The sequence below is a fragment of the Stegodyphus dumicola genome, chromosome 3 (genome assembly GCF_044657685.1).
Source record: "Stegodyphus dumicola isolate Sdum_Otavi_A_Nest chromosome 3, ASM4465768v1".
Lineage (NCBI taxonomy): Eukaryota > Metazoa > Arthropoda > Arachnida > Araneae > Eresidae > Stegodyphus > Stegodyphus dumicola.
Genome location: NC_140770.1, coordinates 116,410,371 through 116,432,143, shown reverse-complemented (window position 1 = coordinate 116,432,143; position 21,773 = coordinate 116,410,371). Strand labels below are relative to the sequence as shown.

Genomic DNA, 21,773 nt, shown 5'->3' with positions numbered 1-21,773 from the left:
TTGTAAAATGTAGTTTTTTCCCACACTAGACCTTCATTTCTGCAATGACACCTCCACCAAAGGATATGCATGTGCCAATACTTTGTGATTCTCAAGAAATTACTTCTCCAATTTTAACACCGGTTGCTACAACTCCAAGTCCTATTTCAGAATCAGCTCTCCAACAGGAAGTGGACAGTGCTCCTCCTCCACTTCCAAATAAAAGAACCACTGTTGGCAGCAGTGGCAGCAGCAGCAATCCAGCATCACTTTCAGCCTCTCCTAACCAGTCTCCAGTTAGGACTCCAGAGTCATTAATCCGAAGTCATTCAATACCTATTGGAGTGATGCCTCTGATTCCACAAGAAAGTGGCTTAGATGAGGATGAGATTTTGAATGATCGAGATGATTCCAGTAGTGTGTAAATTTTAAGTGTCATTGCTTAATTTTTAGGATCCAGTGCTTTCTTACATGCTTGAAAAGTTTTGAAACCACTTTGCAGTGGAAATGAGTAATAAAGAAGCAGTGCTGATGATAATTTGGATTTCAGATAATTTGGATTCACCTCAAAGCACAATTAACTTATTGCTGAAATTTTGGTATACAAAGACAGTCCCAAATTCTGTAACTTGTATATTTGCAGGACTCTAGTCTATATTCTTTGTATGCAACTTCCTTATTCTTTTTTCACATGCAGCTGCTATATTTTCTGTTTAATCAAGAAATTTTGAATATTTAGTTACTATGTATTTTATAGCCTTCTGTGTATTTTTGAAGTTTGTCCTTTCAGAGTATAAAAGTAGGTTAGATTGCATATGAATTCCTTACAAATATTCAGATACCAGAGAAGGAAAGGTTTTTGTATTTTTCTATATTTTATATAAATTTTGCTGGTATTGACTTACTGTTAAGAAATGAGAGCTATAACATTCTTTTTTTTTTTTTTTTTTTTGAGTGGGATTCATTATACTGTTTCTTGTGCATCACTTAAAAATGCAGCAATTTTTTTCCCCAGTTTTGCAAAATCTCATAATAATGTTTTTCTTATAAATTTTTAAGAATTATCAAATTGTATGTGTTGCCTTTTTATTTCTATGCCATGCTTATCCTCTTAGAATTGAATGGTAGTACATATATGCTTATTGTATGCTGTATTCTTAAAATATATTAGCAAATAAATTTTTAACCTTAACTTCTGTTGAGGACAAACTTCATAATTGTCTGATGTATTTTAAATATCTCGATGAGCTTTGTGTATACTGAGGAAGAACATGTTTGAATATGCACTTGTTTTAAGTTTCTAGTCATACTTAATGACAGCTATTAAAAACTTCAATTAATCATGCATTAAATATAAATCTGCTGAAAATTTTCAGCAAGATAAAAAATTATGAACATTAAATTAATTCAAGATACTACTTCTTCATATGTGAATGGCCAGTTCATGTGGAAATTCATTATCTGAGAATTGTATTTGGTTTTAAATTTAATTTTTTAATAATTTGTTTGTATGATCTCAATTTTAATCAGAACTGTGTATGATCTTAAGTGTATATTCAATTCATCTCATAATGATATTATATGGAAGGTAAGCCAGATGATTTAAATACTTCTTTGGGAATATATTAATTTGTTTGTGTATAATATCACTACAAATAATGCGACCTTGATACACATAGTAAAATTTCTCCTTTTTGCTAATATACAAAAATCACTTGTAAGGAAATGATGGAAATTCATTCAAAATATTTTTTGTTATGTTATATAATTTTCGTTTGTTATTTAAAAATGAATGAATGTTATTTTTGTATATTTATTTATTTTTAAATCTTAAAAGAGTTTTTACACTTTATGGATACAGCAGATATTTGAATGTTAAGATTCTGAGGTCATATACTCTTATAGAACCTATATTTAATCTTTCAATGCAAAACATTCCTCTATTGATATATATATATTTTAAGCTGTTGTTTTTAAGTGTAAACTGTTGATTTTTATTCAGAATTACAGGGTTTCTTAATTTGTAATGATGAGATCTGATTTTCCGTCTGAAGTTTTAAATTACTGTATATATTGGTAAGAGTTTTAAATTACTATATATACAGTTTATAAATTACTGTATATATTGGTTCAGAATCATTTAATACCTCAGAATGCTTCCTTTATTCCTTATATCCTGAAAATGTGATCTAGTAATACTTCCCCCCCCCAGGTAACTTTGCTAACAGAAGAATTACATTAACCCTCTGGGCGGCCAGGGTTTTCGCTAAGAAAGCACAAATTTTTCAAAACTACTATGAGATTTTTTTTTAAATTTTAATGTAAAAACTCTCCTGGTATTTCATACCTGGGTTTGTTTCTTTTGATATATTGCCTTAATTTCGTTGACATATTTTAATGTGCACGTATATATATATATATGTTCTTACATATATTGCAATAAATATTCTAGGCCGTATATATACGGCCTTGCCGCTTAGAGGGTTAAGATGTTTTTAAGTGTAAACTGTTGTTTTCTTTTCTTCCTTTTATAAAATTAAATGTATCTATATGTTCAGAAAACAATTGTTGTAGTTGGACCAATGTTTTATGTATTTTTTCTTCTTTCCACAATTAAATGTATCTGTATGTTGAGAAAACAATTATTGTAGTTGGAACAATGTTTTATGTATTTTTTTCTTCTTTTTCCCACTTTTTATGTTGTAATGCAAAATTTTATTTCTGTTAGAGTTACTTGCTTTTAAAGCATACGCGTATTCCTTTTATGCAAGAGAACGTGTGAAAAATTTCTAGTTTATTGATTAAAATTTAGATAGAAAAAAAATCATTTTGCTGTAATTTATCATTTCTTTAAAAATGCATGTTTGCTTTAGTAAAACATTTTAAAATGAACTTGAAGAATAAATATTTGAATAGTTTGTTATCACATATAATACATATGCTGTTATTTTTAATTGCATTATTCTATTATCTGCTGTTTGTTAATTTTATCAAAATTTTCAATCGTGTAATGGACTATAGGCATAGACATGACAATTTTTAAGTCTCGCAATAACTGTAACAATAACTGTAACAGTTCATTTCCTATATATATATTTTGTTATTTTGTGCATGTAAGTACTTGTTATATTAAATAGCAACTTGAAGATATAATTTCTTGTTGCTTTTATATTGTAGATTGTAAGTTCAAAGCTATAAGTGACTTATGCAAAGATTTAAGTGCCAAAGGTATAATTTAACTGCAAAATATGTTTGTTCTTTTGATTATTTCATAACTATTTCTTCTTCGGTTTTTGCATTTGGAAAAACATTATATGATATTATTCTGCATTACATCTAAGAGGAATTCTGAAATAACTACAGGGTTCTTAAATTTTACTTTTTCTTACTTTGTTTACATTTTAAAAAATTGTGATAAATGTTTCTATATGTTTATGTGTATGTGTCTAATGTATGTATATAATGTACCTTTTTTATGATTGCATGATTTAATGAAAAGTGAATGCAGGAATTTAATAAATTTTCATGCTTTGTGAAATTATATTTGAATTTTTTTTTTTTAATTTTTAAAATTCTAGTTTTTAAAGATTGGAGATAGAAGTAAAACTTATTGAATGTAACTTTTCTTACTATTTTTTTTACAAATTGTTAAGTTTATGATTGATACCAAAAATCATAGCAAAGAACAAGAATATAATTTATATTATTTTAAAAATATTTTCTAAACATTATAATTAGAAAATATGGTTTTACATTATTAAAATAAAAGTGCAATGTTGCAAAAGTCTTATTTCTATAAGTTTTGTGATAATTTGAAATTTATTTATACAAATTTTGTTATAATTCATTTGATATATGTATATTTAATTAGGATGATCTGACCTAGGTAGGCACTTATTTTGGCAGTATGAGCTAAGCCTTTTTTTTAATGCCTTTATTACACCTTTCCTTTAAAAAGTAGTATAATCAAATATATATATACTTAATGTAATCTATAAACCAAATGTAATATAATTTATTATTAACAGATAGAATGCAATTATTAATCTGTTATATATGCATAACAGGTTATTAATTGTCTGTTTATTCATTGCCAGATAATTTGCATTATTTCTTTATTATTTAGCCTTCTGTATCTGTTTACTTTTCTTTACCATTACTGTAACAGAGTTAACTAACTTCTGTTCTTTTTATACTGCTCATGGTATAAAATAGATATAATTTTATCTGTTTTGATGCTAGAGAAGTATTTTTTGAAAATTTGTATTTCCTTTTTATGTGGATCATAATAACAACTTAAATTGTGTAAATATTAAACAATAATGGTAAATGAAGCATAATTTATCCTTTTAAGTACCAAAGAGAATAGCTTATTAAAGGAATGTCCTGAGAAAAAAAGTTGATAAATTTATGTACATTTTATACAAAATTTCTTTAGATTTTCATTTTATAATGTAAGTTCTTATATTGTATTTCAAATGATATTTTAAAGGGAAATGCACATAAATTTTTAGTTTTATTTGACAAAATCAAAAATTTTAGCCTCTGAGAGAATTCATGGAAGGGTTAGATGCATGTGTATTTATATCACTAATCAAAATGGTATTTAGACTATTCCAATTTTTGGATGTTTCTCATTAGTTTTAAATAAATAGAACAATAAAAAAGTAATTGTTTATTTAAAAAAATTAGAAGCCAGAAGGAAGAAAATTATAAATAAAGATTATGGTTAATAGAAATTAGTTTATGTAATATGTGTAAAAATAACCAGAAATGTTTCTTTTTAATAGAAGTAGATGATAATGCTAGTATTTATTAATATTTTGTTAGAGGAAAAACATTAAGGCAATAACACATTTACTATAACTTTAAATCCTTAGTTACACATTTTGCAAATTTTTTGGTTAGTTTTATGCAGTAAAATTTATTAGAACATATATTTCTACTACTCTATAACCCATTTGCAACATATAAAATTATTCTGATTTAAAAAAATAATAATATAGCTATTATTTCAGAGAATTATAGCATACAGTGTTGTTTTTTCATTTTTTAAAGAGAACATATTAGGTATTTTTAATAGTTTTTTTAAAGTAAAGGAATCAACTTTTCTATGTAATTAAAGTACATTTATTTTCCATAATGTACATCATATTTTCTCTGAGTGGAAGACGTGCTACCTGAATGGTGCTCAAGGCTTTTGCTATATGGCAGGCACAAAAATTGCACTCCTTGCCACGATAAAATTACGCATTAGTTTCTGATTATGTCAGACAAATGAAATACGACGACATCATCATCAGATTTTCTGTAAATACTATTGATTGAAATTTTTCTTGCAATTCTGAATACATAAAATTATTAATTTTTTTCCTGCAGATCACTTTATGCTGCATTATCTTTCCTTTAATTGTATTTTTGATTTTTAATGTTTATGTAAACAACTATACTAATTTCAAAATAATCTATTATGTTATAATCAACTTTTAGATGAAGATTTATTTTCTCTCTATTTATTAATAATCTCCTAATAATTAGAAACTAAAACTAATAACTAAAACTAAGCCATTAGAACACTTGGAAATAAAAGTAATATAGGACTTCATATTAGTAAGATTTTAATATTGAGCTATTTTAAGTAATTATAATACCAATCAAATGCATGTCTTTGTCATTAAAAATAAAATTTTAAAAATGTGTGATAAAAAAACAGAAAAAGTGTCTACGCAAATTTTCATTTAAAATTTATATAACTATATGATTAAGTAAGCGTATTTCAGCATTACTAAGTGAACTTTAGTAGTATAGAAGTATCTGAATATGAATAAAAGTGATTTATAGCATTTGTTAAATAGTACTTTTACTGCAGTGTCTATTGAAAGGGATCATTTTTGAAAAGTATGAGGTAAATACACATGCATCTGAACTCTACTGAGCAGTTAATGATATTCAGCTTCTAAACAATGTATTCTTTTCTAGCAAACAAAAGATTTGTAACCGAAATTAAGATTGTACAATGACTTTGTTTTGTTGTACATAATAAATTTGAACTTACGTGATTACGTGGAAACTGAAATGCAAAATTTAAAGAGAAAAGTACAGAAACTTGATTAGTTGGAGTTATTTTTTCCCCCTTATTTTAATCTATTGATTTACAATAATGTTTTCCTTTTGAATTTTAATTCTTTATTTCTGTTTCTTTATCTTTGTAATGCAAATATTTAATCTATGTTTTATATTAAAATATATACATATTTGTTACATGTTATATAATACTGTTTTTAAATATCTAACTTATTAACTTTAGAAATGTGGCAACTGGACAAACAGACTTTTTCTAGTTGTATAAGACATTGATTATTAAATTTGAGAACTGAAATTTTAACCATTTTATCATTGTAAGTGGTTTGGTGCTATCATTTAATTTTTTTTTTTAATATTACGTACATATTTAATCTCGGTGTAATCAACTGAATCAAGCTGGGCAGCTGTGTGATGACTATTCTTATTTTTTATTATATTATCAAATAAAAGCCAATTATTTATCTCTTAAATTATTAATAGGTAACTTTAGGTAGTTAAAATAAGCACTTTTCTTTTTAAAAGAACAATACTATAGATGGAAAATTAAGTACATCTTGTACTGATTTAAATGTGTAACTAGTTATGAAAGTTAATGCTTATTGCTTTCTCATATGTAATTTAATCAGTATTAAAAATTTCCAGAAGTTAAACAAAATGCAATGTGTGAATATTATGCTTGCTTCTCATAGAGAAATTTTGTCGTTTGTACTTAAGTGATGTGAGATTTAGTAAAAATATACAAAATGTAAAATAGTTTCTTTTATATGTTTTCATATGTTATTAAATGGAATTTTGTATTTGCTTACATATCAAGCAATCTTAAAAATGGCAAAAAGTTATGGCAAAGTTTATCTACAGAAATTATTTTGTAATATAGATTTAGAAACGCATCATGTAGAATGTGAAGTTTATGTTATTTTTTAGTCCTACTAGATCTGATTCTATTAAAAATAGAAAAGAAGTATATTTGTAATAGATTTGATACCTTTATAAATCTCTTCATGATCTTTGATGAATGATATCTAATAAATAAGTACAAACTGTATGCCTACATTATAACTTTTTGTTTTTTAAATTCGAAACTAAATGTTTTAGTATGGAGTGAGATATTTTACATCAAAACAAATATATGAATGACGATGCTAAAAAAAACTTTTTTTATATATCACATTCCTTTGTGTGTTGTGGTCTATGAACATACATTTTCATCTCATGTATATGTATTTATTATGTTCGAAAAAATAAATTATTGCTAAAAAATTATAATTGTGGAGTTCTCCCATATGCTGAATATTTAACCAAGTGATACAAGACTTTTCCAATAAAAAGTAAAGTAAACTTTGTAATTAATATATAAAGAGAGGCTGTTAAAAATAATGGAAATATTATGCTTTAAGAAAAGTTAATTTTGTTTGTATCAATTGCAGAGTAACTTGTAAAAGAAGCCATAATTTTTTTAATGATTATTTTACATATTCCCAGAGTTGTGTAAAACATCAAATTTCAGTTGTCTGTTAAAACGTAATAAAGTAAATGAGTGATTTGACTGTGTTGCAAAGAGGCCAGATTGCTAGTGCTTGTATCATTGGTACATCTGTAACTTCAGTTATATACTGGAGATAAAGAGGTACTGTGTCTTTGAGTTATGACCGCACGTGTTTCATATCTGTAGAGTTAGTAGCATGCTGTAATTTCCACAAAACAAATTTTACACTTTTTTTAACGTATTTAAAAGCAGTTTTTTCTAGCGAGAGTATAGTATAGACTTTTATCGAGCATTTCCATCGTAGCGGGATGCAGCTGTCTAAATAATTTGATGTATTTATTGATAGTGGTGGAAAGCAAGAAAGGACTGGCGTTGACACCAAAGAATATCTCACCTGTCTCCATACATTCAAAAACTGTCTCCATTAAAATGATAGAGCTACCCCATAACCAGAGTTAAGTCTCCTTATAATAGTTCATAAAATGTGTCACTTCCCAGAAGAAATGGTGTTTTGTTAGATATATAAAATTTAGAATTACTAATATTTTCCAGCAAAATTTATAGAAACGATAGCAAAATTTGACCCAAATCATGTCTAGACATTAATGGATTAAAAAAAATATGCTACTTCATCTTGGAGAGAAAATTCAAAACTAAGTGATTAAACTAATAGAGATAATATAAGAAATAATATTTTAAATGAAGTGTAAAAAAAATGTATTTTTCTTTAAATTTGATTATACTCCTGATGCTCGCATCAGGAGCAAATTTGTGTTTGCATAAGATATGTTAATTTAAAAAACAGAGAATTTAGTACTGAATAATGTTTCTTAGCATTCCATCCTGTGAGTGATACAGCATGTGAAGATTTAACCAACTTTTTACATAAAACATTAGAAAATTATGGTTTAGATATTTATAGTATGGACAAGGATATGACAATGGTTGAAATATGAAGGGTAAACAACAAAGTGTACAAAAAAGAATTTTGGACATTAATTCACGAGCAATATTTTTACCTTGCTGTAATCATACTTTGAACCATGCCATGAGAGACGCTGTGAAATCCAGTATGTTTAGCATAATTGTTTTCTAAACTGTTCAAGAGCTGTAATATATTTTTTCTGTCTCAAACAATTAATGGTCTGTTTTGAAAATCAGCATTTCAGATTTAACGTTAAAACCTTTGTCAGATACCAGATTATCTAGCCTAAGAATTATCATCTTATTTGGAAGCAGATACGAAATTCAGATGTCTAGAAATTCTAAAGCCACGAAAAATAAAAAACAGTTTTCCTAAAAAAGTAAATATCAGCTACTTGAAAATCAAGAATTAAAATTAAAGTGATTTTTTTTTCAAGGATAGGTATTACTCTTATTTGTAAATGAAAGATTTGAGCTGTTATATTTTTATTCTTTTTATATATTTTTATTCAAATTTTTCTGGAATACTGAGGATTTGGGCAACTATTCTGATCAAGATAAATTTGTTTTTTGTAAAATCTTGAAGAAGCTTTAACTGACAAAAATAAAACGAAAAAGATGTAGACGGAACTGAACTTTTGAATGAATTATAATGCTTGCAAAATTGCAACAATAATGTGACATATGTAGTAGAAATACTCAATTACATTACAATAAATAACACGTTGAGCGCGGCGCCGAATTCGCTGTCCTTTCCGTTCAGCCGGCAGCGAGCTAAGCCGTATTTTTGTTTAGAATGTTTCAATACATTTCATTAAAACTAAATTTGATCACATTTCATTGAGACTATATTTATTTTTAACTTTAATACTGTCGGTTCCGCGGACCGACGTCAGCCAAACGAAAATTCCAGTGCCGGTCCCCAGGGAAGTTCATTGCCGGTGTTAACCCACTCATTCCCAAACATTACGATATCATTACTTATATTACACTCCTGCTCAAAAAATAGGAAACAAAGGCAAACTACGGCAATAAAACAAAAACTAGTTAATGAATATGTGTGAAATTGATCGAAGAATTTGGTGTGGTATTACACTGAACCACATAGCGAACAATAAAACAAAGACATACAAAACACATGAATTACGACCATCACATCTCGAAAGACCAAATGGGTTGGAAGAATGTGCAATGGGAACATCACGCTAATAACGGGTATATGATACCCTATAACTAAACTGCATGCTTGACAACAGCAATGCAAGCTGACAATGGGGTCGCCGACCGCTTGTTGTGGCAGTAGCGCCCATTCCTGTAGCGTTACATGTCAGCGTTCGTGGAGGGCGGCTGGCAATACACTGCGACCTGTTATCCGTCGTCCCAACATGTTCCACACATGCTTTATGGGATTAAGGTTCGGTGATCTAGCTTGCCACGGTAGATGTGGAATGGCTTCACTCTCCAGATAACTCCGCAGCATTCGAGTTCTATGCGAGCGGGCGTTATCGTACATAAATATCGTGTCGGTACCCATTGCAGCAATAAAAAAACGCACAAGAAAGTGTAGAATTTCGTCGCGATATTGGACAGCTAAGATGGATGCCCCTCCCCCCGCCAGGAATCGTATAGAGGTCGGTGCGGCCGTTCGTTGCTATCCCAGCTAATAGAAATAAGCTTCCTCCTCTGTAATGGTCACTTTCGACAATGTTTGACGTTTAACAGCGCTTGTCTGGCTCTCGCCATATCATTTTCCTTCGAGAATCATTCTAGATGTTCAATCTAGACTCATCTGTGAGGAGTACGTGGCCCCACTGCTCTAGTGTCCAACTGCGATGTTCACGAGCCCAATTCAACCGCATCCCTTACAAGCGATGGCGACGAAGGAACACAAATCAAGAAGTTGGTGTGAAAATTTGAAAAAATTTGAAAATTTGAATAAAAATATGTAAAAAGGTCGTCGGACGTACAGTCCAAACTTCATGATAGTCGACGCGACACATTTTGGGGGGGGAGGGATGTGGGCCGTCCTGCGCCAGTGCTTGCTTCAAAGAGATACTCTGGAACGCCTAAACTGCGAAGTTGTTATTGATCAATATTCTGAAATAAAAATTCGAAAGCAAAATATTTAAATTATAAAGGCTGATTAATCACTATAATTGTAAGGTATTTCTTTCCTCCCGGCGATCGGGAGGTTTGGATTTTAAATCCCGGAGACGGCCATCGCCCAGCTTTTTAAGTTTTCCGTTTTCGACAAACCTAATGCCTCTGCATAATTATGTTTATTTCTATAGACTTTTTCAATCTTTCAATACCACAAACTATTTTAGTTTAAAATTATTACTGTGTTAGCATTCGTATTCGCTTTTATTATCAAGAATTTTTGAGTGGCATTTATGATTTCATAAGAATCAACTTATATAAATTGGACCTCAATTTAAATTTTGTCCAGAACCCGCTATAGCAGGGGATTTCGACCAGAGGGAATTCCACCTGGGATAGAATTTCATAGCTTTAAAGGAGAAAGAGGTCAGCCTTTTAATTGCCTATTAAGTATTTTAAGTTTTGATATTTATCAACCTTTTCTTGTTTAATTTATAAAACATGTTAAAAAATCATCTGAATCTAAAAATGCAGGTAATGATAAATACAATATAAATAAATTGGACTTTTCCGAATAACTGCCTGCCTTATCATAATATTTCACAATTGCTAATTTAGCTAGAATCTTTATAGACTTCAAATTTTGGATTTCTGTTTAATTTTCGTATTTGTTTATGCTGACAGAGTTTTAGGTTTCAAAAATGAAAACATCTTGCGAGTTTTGTCATTCCAGTCATTTTATATTATAACTGAATAGTCAATATATAAAATGACTGGAAGCAATTTTTTATGCTCTCTTGATATTTTAACAGAATAATTAAAATATCGAGAGCAGCATAAAAAATTGTTACTTTAAAAGATATTTCAGAATTTTCAATCCTATTAGCCTCACATAATTATTTTTTTTTCCTTTATTTGTATTTTCAAATTTAGTTTTTTTTTTTTTTTTTTTTTTTTTTTTTTTTTTTTTTTTTTTTTATTATTATTATTATTCCATTTATTTGCAATAAACTCAGCTGCTTTTATATTATCTTCAGATTTGTTTCTCGTATCTTACATACTGATAGAAACGTTTTGTAAATGATCACGAGTGTCTTATTCAATGCGACCGATTTTCTTTGTAGTACTTGAGACCTGCATTTATAAAAGATAAAACTTTCTCCATAAAAATTGTTAAGAATAAAAATTCAAAAGATTATATTTTGTTCTTTAACCCGTTTTCAATGCATTTTTCTTGCGCTTTATTTGAATGTAATTTCATTTAATGCTTCAAGATGTCAAAGTATCTTATTTTAATTGCTATCAAAGATGATAATCGTCCAGACCAGGATTGACAGTAAAATTTGAGTCTCTTGTAAAAAATAAACTCCGTCTTTTTAAAAAATTTCACCGAAATACACGTAAATACACTCATGTCCATAAATTAAGGATAATTCGGAGTCACGCGGAAATCGAACTCTAAAATAAATATATCACCTGTAAAATCACTACACACATCTTCAAGAATCATATGCAAATTTCCGGAAGTAACCAGATGACACCGATGGTACGTCACAATGACGAGAGTGTAAGAGAGTGATATATAAGGAATACAGGCAAAGTAGTGTGTATTGTTCGCAAGCGCTTTATAAGCATTTCAGTGCAATAACCAAATAGTTAAGACACAAAGGACGCATTTGGATGAGTTTTTAAGTGGTAGAATTATCGGCCGTCTGAAATGTGGGCGTACCCAACTGGAAGTATCAGACGAACTTGGAATTGCCCAGAGTGTCATCTCCAGGCTTTGGCAACGATTCCAAGATGATGGTAATGTGAGTAGACGTAACAGCATAGGTCGCCACAGAGATACAACGTCGAATGAGGACCGGTATTTGGCAGTTACTGCCAAAAGAAACAGGCGGAGCACAGCCTCAGACCTTTCTCGTCAGCTCTCTTCAGCCACTGGTACGACAATTTCAAGGCAGACCGTGTACAGACGCTAAGGGTAGATTGGTCTATATGCTCGTAGACCTGTCAGATGCGTTCCACTTACTACAACTCACTGTCGCCTGCGGTTAGCCTGGAGTAGACAGCATGCATTGTGGACACCGCAACAGTGGACTTGTGTGATGTTATCTGAAGAGTCCAGGTTTAGCTTGCAGTCTGATTCTCGCCGGACTTTCATATGGAGAGCTCCAGGTACACGTTACCACCAAGAAAACATCATTGAACGACACCGTTACGGTGGTGCAGGAGTGCTCGTTTGGGGTGGAATTATTCTGGGTTCCAGAACTGACCTGCATGTTCAACTTGGAACCATGACAAGCCAAATCTTATCGGGACGTCATTCTGGAACAACATGTACGTTTGTTTCGAGGCGCCATGGGCGCACAATTTGTGTTTATGGATGACAACGCCCGTCATCACCGTGCAAACATCGTAAGCGAATGCCTTCAATCGGAGGATATCACCCGTATGGACTGTCCAGCTTTCTCACCGGACTTGAATCCAGTAGAGCACGTGTGGGACATGCTTGGCCAACGAGTTGGAGCCCGTCAACCTCCTCCTACAGGTCTACCGGAACTTCGGAGAGCATTGCGTTTTGAGTGGTGTAATATCCCCCAAGATCAGATCGATAATTTGATACTCAGTATGCCTAGGCGTTGCACGGACTGTATTGCATCGTCTGGGAGACATACCAACCATGTAATATTAGTTTTTTGTAAATAGATTTTTTTGTAATTTGCTCCTGGGAGAAAAAATCGCTAATTTTTTTAATAATATCAAGCATATAGCATCTGTTTTTGCTCTTTACCTTTTGTTTAATAAATAAGCTTTACAAATAAGTCAAATTTGTTTTGCTTCTAACTCTTCCTTTGCCTGATTTTGCATTATTCTTAATTTATGGACATGAGTGTATTTGAAGAATTTCAAAGTATTTACGTAACTCTTTTACAGGCAAAACTCTTGTAATGTTACAAAGAAAACACCTGTTTCTGTTACTCAAATAACCCACGGCATCCTAGTTTCCATGAGTTTTCTTAGTAACCTTACAGATTTTTTTTTTACAGTGTGGATACCATTCAGCTTTTTATATTTGGAAAAGCGATCGGAACATTTTCTGTCCTTTCATCATCATTTATGACTGTAGTTGAAATGTTTCTTGATAGTTCGCCTGCTTCAGTGTCTTCAGTCGGAATATTTTCTGGTACATTTTTAATTTTTTAAACTGTATCTGAACTATCTGATGCCTCATTTAAATGTTTATTAATTACTGGTGACTGTTTCTGTGACCTCAAAGTCGATGCTGACGTTCTTAATTTTCACTTTAGAAATACTGACTAACAGTTTTATTTTTCTTCATAACCCGTTTTAAAGCATCGCATCATTCTTTTTCTTTTTTTTTTTTCCAATCTTTGTTTTCTAAACTTTCTTCTTTATATTATAATATTTTTTTATAATGTTGTAGACTATAAATAAAAAGGCATATAAATAGAGTAAATCATTTAATACATCACTTATGAATAAAGAAAAAGATTTTGGTATCATTCAATATTTTATGCTTATTGAAAAGAGTATATTCCGTATTGTTTCTCAGTCTGTCAGTGGCCGAGTGGTAACATCGCTGAACAGTGGTAGTTCGAGGTGAGACTCAGTCTCGACGAACGGGCTGGCTTGAATGGAGTTTACTTTATTCGAAAGACTTAACAATTACAGTCAAAAATCTATAGCGAGGGTGGACGATTGTCATGTTTGGTAGCAATTAAAATAAGGTATTTTGATATCTTAAAATCATTAAATGAAATTATGTTAATTTCAAAGAAAGCGCAAGAAATAGACATTGCAGATGGGTTGAGAAAAAACTGGAATCGTTTAAGGGGACGGTGGACTTCAAAATAGCTAAAAATCAACCCAAATATTGAATTTGGTTTTTTACTCTCATAATATTCCATATACGTAACTACATCGTATGCAAAAAACCGAGTTCAAATATTCTAATTCTTAAAGAAGTTACAAGCATTATAAATGTGTAAAAAACGTAAACAAGTGTTTATTTCTAAAAAAAGGCTAGAAATGTCAAGTATTGACAACTATTAATGAATTTAACTTTGGTTATGTGAATGCTATACGCCTGAGAACAGGAAGAAACAATCTCGTTTTCCCTACTCGTTGCAAAAAAGCGTGATCAACGTCGCTTGAACTAAAAAAAGAAGTTTATCTGTTAGGAAAAAAAAAAAAAATATTGTAAAGCATTAAAAGATAATGTAACAAATGAAGGTTAATTATATCAGTGGTGCGCAAACTAGGGGTCGCTAAAAGTTTTTTGGGGGTCGCCAAATTTTTATGAAATGCATTATGCCTGCATGCTGCATACCATACACTGTACATATAAAGAGTGAAACGCCGTCACTCACTGTTTAATTGCAACTTCATGTTGTCCGCTCTTTCTTTGACCGTAATGCGTAATGTATGTAAAGTGTGAAGCCGCAAGTTTTTCACTCCGGTAGATAGCGCCCTCTTTGCGGTAATTCGCCAGTTTTGCTGAAAAGCGCCTATTTGACTAGACGTTAACCGCAGGGAAAGGAAAATTCAGGGAAAAGGCAAAAATTCGCTTCCGTGATCAGCCAATCTGATGTCGAGGTACGCGGTTTATCTGATAGTCAGAGTGAAGACGTGAAGTGTTCGCATGAAGTTGTAGCATGCAGCCAGTTGGCCAGCAGTTGTTTTAGTTTATCCTCGAGTTTTATCCAACGACTTCTTATAACAGGTTATCTCGTTGGTTTTATCATGTGACGTTGTGTAATTATGATTTTTTATATTTTTATCGGGCTTTGCTACTCTTTGTTATCAGGTATGTACTATCATTAGAGAAAGATCTCTGTTAATTTTATTGAATTTCTCGAAAATGATAAAATTTTATATATTATTTGTTATAATTTAACCCCTATCTTCATAATGGATAAATGGGTAATACGTACACCAGGTACATCTTCAGCTAAAAAACGAACAAATACTGATGAGGAGTCGCAAAATACTGAACTAAATGCCCGATCTAAAAAAATAATAAAATACAATGAGGAATTTATTGTGGTTTTACATTTTGTGTTGTTGATGATGAAGAACGCCCGATATGTGTCATTTGCAACGAAAAATTAGCAAATGAGAGCATGAAACCAGCTAAATTAAAAAGGCACCTGGAAACTAAACATAAAGAACTTCAAAATAAACATGCCGATTTTTTTCAAAGACGAGTTGAAAATCTGAAAATTCAAAGTGCACATTTAAAGAAATTTACAACAATACCTCAGAAAGCATTACAAGCTTCTTTAGAAGTTTCTTATCTAATAGGAAAAACAATGAAACCCCATACCATTGGAGAATCCCTTATCCTTCCTGCAGCAACTAAGATGACATCAATTATGCATGGCGATAAATATGGAAATGAACTAAAAACAATACCATTATCAAGAGATACCGTGTCTCGGCGGATTTCCGAAATGTCACGAAATATCGAGTTAGAAGTCATAAAACGCATAAAAAATTCACCTGTATTTGCTTTACAACTGGACGAGACTACCGATATTACTAAAATGTCACAACTAATTATTTACGTTAGGTTTATTTATAATGAAGATATAACAGAAACGTTTTTATGTTGCAAACGTTTGGAAGGAAAAACAACTGGATAAAAAATATTCGAAGTAATAGATGAATATTTTGAAACAAAGTCCCTTACCTGGGCAAACTGTGTTGCGGTTTGTACTGATGGTGCTGCAGCATTAACAGGTTCGAATAAAGGGCTCAGAGGCTTAATTCAGAAGGTGGCGCCTCATACGGTATTTAATCCCCATATGATTCATCGGCAAGCTCTTGTTTCAAAAGATATGGATGAAGAGTTGCACAACATATTATATGACGCTGTTAGTTGAATTAACTACATTAAATGCAACAGCCACAACAGCCGTCTCTTTTCAATACTTTGCAATGAGATGGTCTCAACGTATGAGAGATTACTGTTACACACCGAAGTCAGATGGCTTTCACGTGGGAAAATGCTACGACGGATATTTGATTTGAGAAACGAAGTGTACATGTTTTAATCGAAAAGAAACATAGATTGGCAAGTTATTATATCAATGAAGTTTGACTAGGGAAGCTGAGCTATTTAGCTGATATTTTTGAAAAACTTAACGACTTAAATTTGAGCTTGCAGGGTGAGAATTCAAATATCATAACTTCAGCCAGTAAAATTCAAGCTTTTAAGAATAAGCTTAGTCTCTGGTAAACTGAACTGAATAAAAACAACACCGACATGTTCCCTTGCTTTAACGATTTTATCGAGAAAAATAATATAGATATATTTACATTTAAAAACATCATACAAAATTCACCTGTATTTGCTTTACAACTGGACGAGACTACCGATATTACTAAAATGTCACAACTAATTATTTACGTTAGGTTTATTTATAATGAAGATATAACAGAAACGTTTTTATGTTGCAAAAGTAATATAAGTCAGATTACTAATATAAGTCAGATATGATGATGTTTTTATTCGATGAAACGAAAGAAACGTGCGAAATATACATTTTATTTGTGAAGATTTATCTCTAGGGGTCGCCAAAAATTTTCTATCTTCAAAAGGGGTAGCAGTCGAAAAAAGTTTGCGCACCACTAAATTATATGATGCAAGTGAATTTTAAAAGTTTCACATTGAATCACATTGAAAAGTTGAAAATTTTTCGAGAAGATTCGAGGATTTTCCTGAAAAAGATCTTGGTTGGATTCGTGATCCATTTTCCTTTGACATATGCAGTCCAGCTCTTCAAATTAGTGAGAAAGAGCAATTGATAGATCTAATTAGTGATTATACTCTTCGAAATCAATTTAAGATTCAGCCTTGCCAAACATTTTGGCTATCCCTGGAAAAACAATATCCCGTTTTATGCAAGAATGCCATCAGAGTGTTAATACAACTTGCATCAACGTATTTATGTGAAACTGGATTTAGCAAACTAGTTTCAATAAAAACTAAATACCACTCGCGTTTAAACCCTGAAGATGATATGCGAATTGCAATTAGCAACATACAACCAAACATCGATGAGATAATTAGAAACTTGCAGCCACATACATCTCATTAAAGGGCAATTTACTGATTTTTGTGTTATACAAAAATTATTTTCTTAAAATTATAAATAAAACTAATATAAGTCAGATATGATGATGTTTTTATTCGATGAAACGAAAGAAACGTGCGAAATATACATCTTATTTGTGAACATTTTTCTCTAGGGGTCGCCAAAAATTTTCTATCTACAAAAGGGGTCGCAGTCGAAAAAAGTTTGCGCACCACTAAATTATATGATGCAAGTGAATTTTAAAAGTTTCATTCGATATAATGCATAAATTCTTCGAACTTCGAATCACGTACCAATTTGCAATATGCTTTTTTTTATCATATTAATATTATGAGATTAAAACTATTTAAATGATACGAAAATGTTATCTAGTGTCTTATATTCATATTTAAAGTTAATTTGCTGTTTCTCATAGCCATGTATTAAAGGTAAGTTTGAAGAAAAACTTTAAACTCGTTTTTCTCAAAAGAAAATTTTTCGCAGTTCGTAAGTCTTAAAAATGTTTCATACGTCTCATTTTTTCTTAAAAATGAATTATATTTGGAAGAAACTATCTTGTTACAATAAATCTGTGTATGCATTTTTGGATATGAGGTTATTAAGAAGTTTTGTAGTGTTTTCCTTATTTTGCATAACAAATTTATTTTAAGTTTTCATGTTCTCAACTTCTCAAACTTTCCCTCACATTTTCTCGCCAGGATGTAAATTTAAAGTTAAGCAAAATGCTGTTTAAACGTTTGATTATCTCAGTTTATTCAGAACGTGTTTCGCTAGCCTAGCGCACGTTTCGTTGTTATTTCACGGTCACGCTAGTAAGCCTTTTGGCCTTATCAGTTAGTATAATGCCGGTTAGATTTCTACGAGTCCATCTCTTAGTCGTAATTTTGAAGTGCGTTTTACACTCGTTTATTTTTCAGATTTCATTTGTATTACAGTCTACGTTTAGTTACCGCCGCAAGTGAACGGTGTTTTGCGATGCACGAAGTCCGTGCTTTTCTGTTAAATTAGTTTGATTTAATAAAGGGTTATTTTGCACCCTTCTTCTGTGCTGGTATTTAGTTCACGCTGTGCGAGAATTTGCCAGTTTCACTGTAGGATCTAAGTTAGTGTATGTGGAAAAGTAGAGACAGTTTAAACTTGTGAAAAAAGTTGAACTTGTTAAAAGTTGCAGTTTAAACTTGTGATAATGTTTAACAAAAGGCGATATTTTTCCGAAAACAGGGTTTAAGTTCACAAAAATTCTTTTTAAAAATTTCTGTTCCATCATATTCAATAACGGATACATAAAAACTTTTGTCAAGTCTTTATAACTAACTTAAAAATTAGGAAAAATATTGAAAATTAGCGCACAAGGAGCATTTTAAATCTTTAATTAAAATAATTAATTATTTGTTTTAAAAATTTTTTAATTAAAATAAATTAAAATTTTGAAGATATATTTTAAAAACTGATGTTATAATACGTATATGTATAAAATTTCTTGTTGAAAACACAAAAACTTAAAAAACTAATTTTTCCACCGTCCTTAAATATGTATTTTTAACAATTTTTCGGGATAATTTTTTATTTTTTTTATTAATGCAGTATCTGAAGTATTAAAAAAAAGGAGGGGGGGAGGGAATTAAACTTAAATGAAACTCATCAGCATTTAAAAAAAGATATGAGAAACAGGTTTGAAGATGTTGTGAAAGTTTATTGCAGATAAACGGAGCGTTGAAAATAAATTTTAAAATAAAAAGCAAAAAATATTTTTGATGAGTAATGTGAGGATAACAGATTTGAAAAAAATCTGAAATATCATTTAAGTAGCAGTTTGATATACTGCTGTACACAGAACAACAAACAGCAGATACATTAGCAAGAGCAGCAGCAAACAATACTCACTATTCCAATATTTTTTCCACTTCCAAATTCTATTTCGTTATTAAAGTCAAGACTGGAAAAAGATTTAATAACACAATGGAATGAAAATTGGTCAAGAGACAATACAGGCAGACGAACATACTTAATCTTACCAAATCCATCAAGGAATTTAGTAACTTCAAATAATGCAATAACTTAATTCCTTACCTCAAATGGACCTTTTATTCTACATCTTCTTCGTTTTGGATTCCATCATACTGACAACTGCATCTGTCGCTCAATAGGATGAATAGATCATTACATGTTCGAATGCTCAATAAATCAAAGATCTCCACTTTTACCCTTTCATATCTGTCAACACATAAATCAGGTTGAAACAACTTCTTAAAGGTAATTTTCCTCGTAATAAACTGCATAACTTGATCAGATACCTAATGGAAAACTGCGATGATTTAATAGGAACATAAAGTAAGTCCATGATTCAAGATATTTCAATTCAGCAGCTGTCTCACAAAAGTGATGAGACACTTGTGCTTTACGAAAGGAAATTGTAGTAAAATAAATTAAAAAACATGTAAAAATTTTTTGTGGGTGTGTTTCATACTTAAATTTAGTAACATAGCCATTACATAACATACATTTTCTCAAAATATTAAAATAGTAATGTAATAAAAATACAATTGTTTAGAACGGAGCAAAAAATGGCTCACATAAATGATGGGACACTTACTTTTCTATCAAATATTTATCCAAAATTTTACTTCTTAAAATGTTTTAATATTTTGCTGGATTTCCTTTTACTTTTAAAACGTGATTTAATCTTCTTGGGATGGATTCGACTAATTTTTTGTGACTTCTGGAGTGATTTTACCCCATTCTTCTTGAAGCAATGATTTTAATTGTTGTTTTGAAGAAATGGGGTGTTTGCGAATTCTTGATTCCAATTCTTGCCAAATATTCTCTATGGGATTTAAGTCTGGAGATTGTGTGGGTGTTTTTATTATTTCAGGACAGTTATACAGCAGCCAGAATCTAACGTTCAAAGCAGTGTGCAGTGGCGTAGCTAGGGTGGGGCAAGGGGGGACATCTGTCCCCGGGCGCAGCATCCAAAGGGCACCAAATTGATGCTACGAAATTTTGTAATGAAATGTTTTCCATTCTTAGCACACAGGAAAGGGACGCAAATTCTTCAGTTGTTCCCAGGCGCTGGAAACTTTAGCTACGCCCCTGGCAGTGTGCTTGGGGTCATTGTCCTGGTAGAATTTAAAATCGTATGAAGGGTCAATTTTCGTGCTGAAGATTTCAAATTTTGATTTAAAATGTCAATATACTTGTCCTGATCCATTATACTGTCAATAAAAACAATATTACCAACTCTAGCGGACGACATACACCCCCATACCATAACTCCTCCTCCACCATGTTTTACTGTTGGCACCAAGTTTTGTTTGCGAAATTCTTTCCTGGCTTTTCTCTACACCAAGATTCTACCGTCAGAACCAAATATATTAAATTTACTCTCATCAGCAAATATAACTTCATTCCAGTAATCAGACTTCTTATTTATGTCGGATTTTGCGAAAGCCAGTCTGAGTTTTCTATTCTTTTCACTTACAAAGAATTTTTTCCTGGCTGCTCTACCGTGATATCCAACAGATCGAATTACTCTTCTAATAGTCTCAGGATTAACAATTACTCCATATAATGCTTGTAAATCAGCAGCAACTTTAGGAGCACTCATTCTTGGATTTTTTTTTTTAATATTTTGAACAATAATTCGCTTTATTCCATTGGATAGCTTTGATGGTCGGCCAGGTCTTCTTTTGTCCTGAATCATATGATTCTTTTTATATCGTTTAATGATATTGAAAACTGTTTAATGACTCATTAACTGTTTCAGCAGTTTCTCTAATAGATTTTTCACGTTCACTATGCAAATTAATAACTCATTTTCGAATTTCAGGCAAAGTTTCTTTTCGTTTAGCATTCATGGTTGCACAGATCTAAAAAACACAAAAATTCCAAAACAAACTGGAGAGAAAGACTACAGACGATTTTATAAATTATTGTTAATTGCTTTTGAGTAAAAATAAAAACCCAAAAAATATTTTTATTGTAGTACGTAGTAGTATCTAATGGTGTCCCATCACTTACGTGAGCCATTTTTTGCTCCGTTCTAAACAATTGTATTTTTATTAAATTATTATTTTAAT

At 31.0% G+C, this 21,773-nt stretch overlaps 1 protein-coding gene across 2 annotated transcripts in view; it reads left to right on the top strand.

Annotated features, from left to right (window-relative positions):
• Window positions 1-7,608, top strand: part of spg (dedicator of cytokinesis spg) — a 267,982-nt gene extending 260,374 nt beyond the window's left edge. For both annotated transcript variants that reach the window (XM_035372971.2, XM_085813220.1), the window contains one exon: window positions 30-7,608. In XM_035372971.2, the coding sequence (XP_035228862.2) occupies window positions 30-404 (375 nt within the window). In that variant the 3' untranslated portion in view covers window positions 405-7,608. The remainder of the gene's footprint in view (window positions 1-29) is intronic.
• Window positions 7,609-21,773: the final 14,165 nt, after the last annotated feature.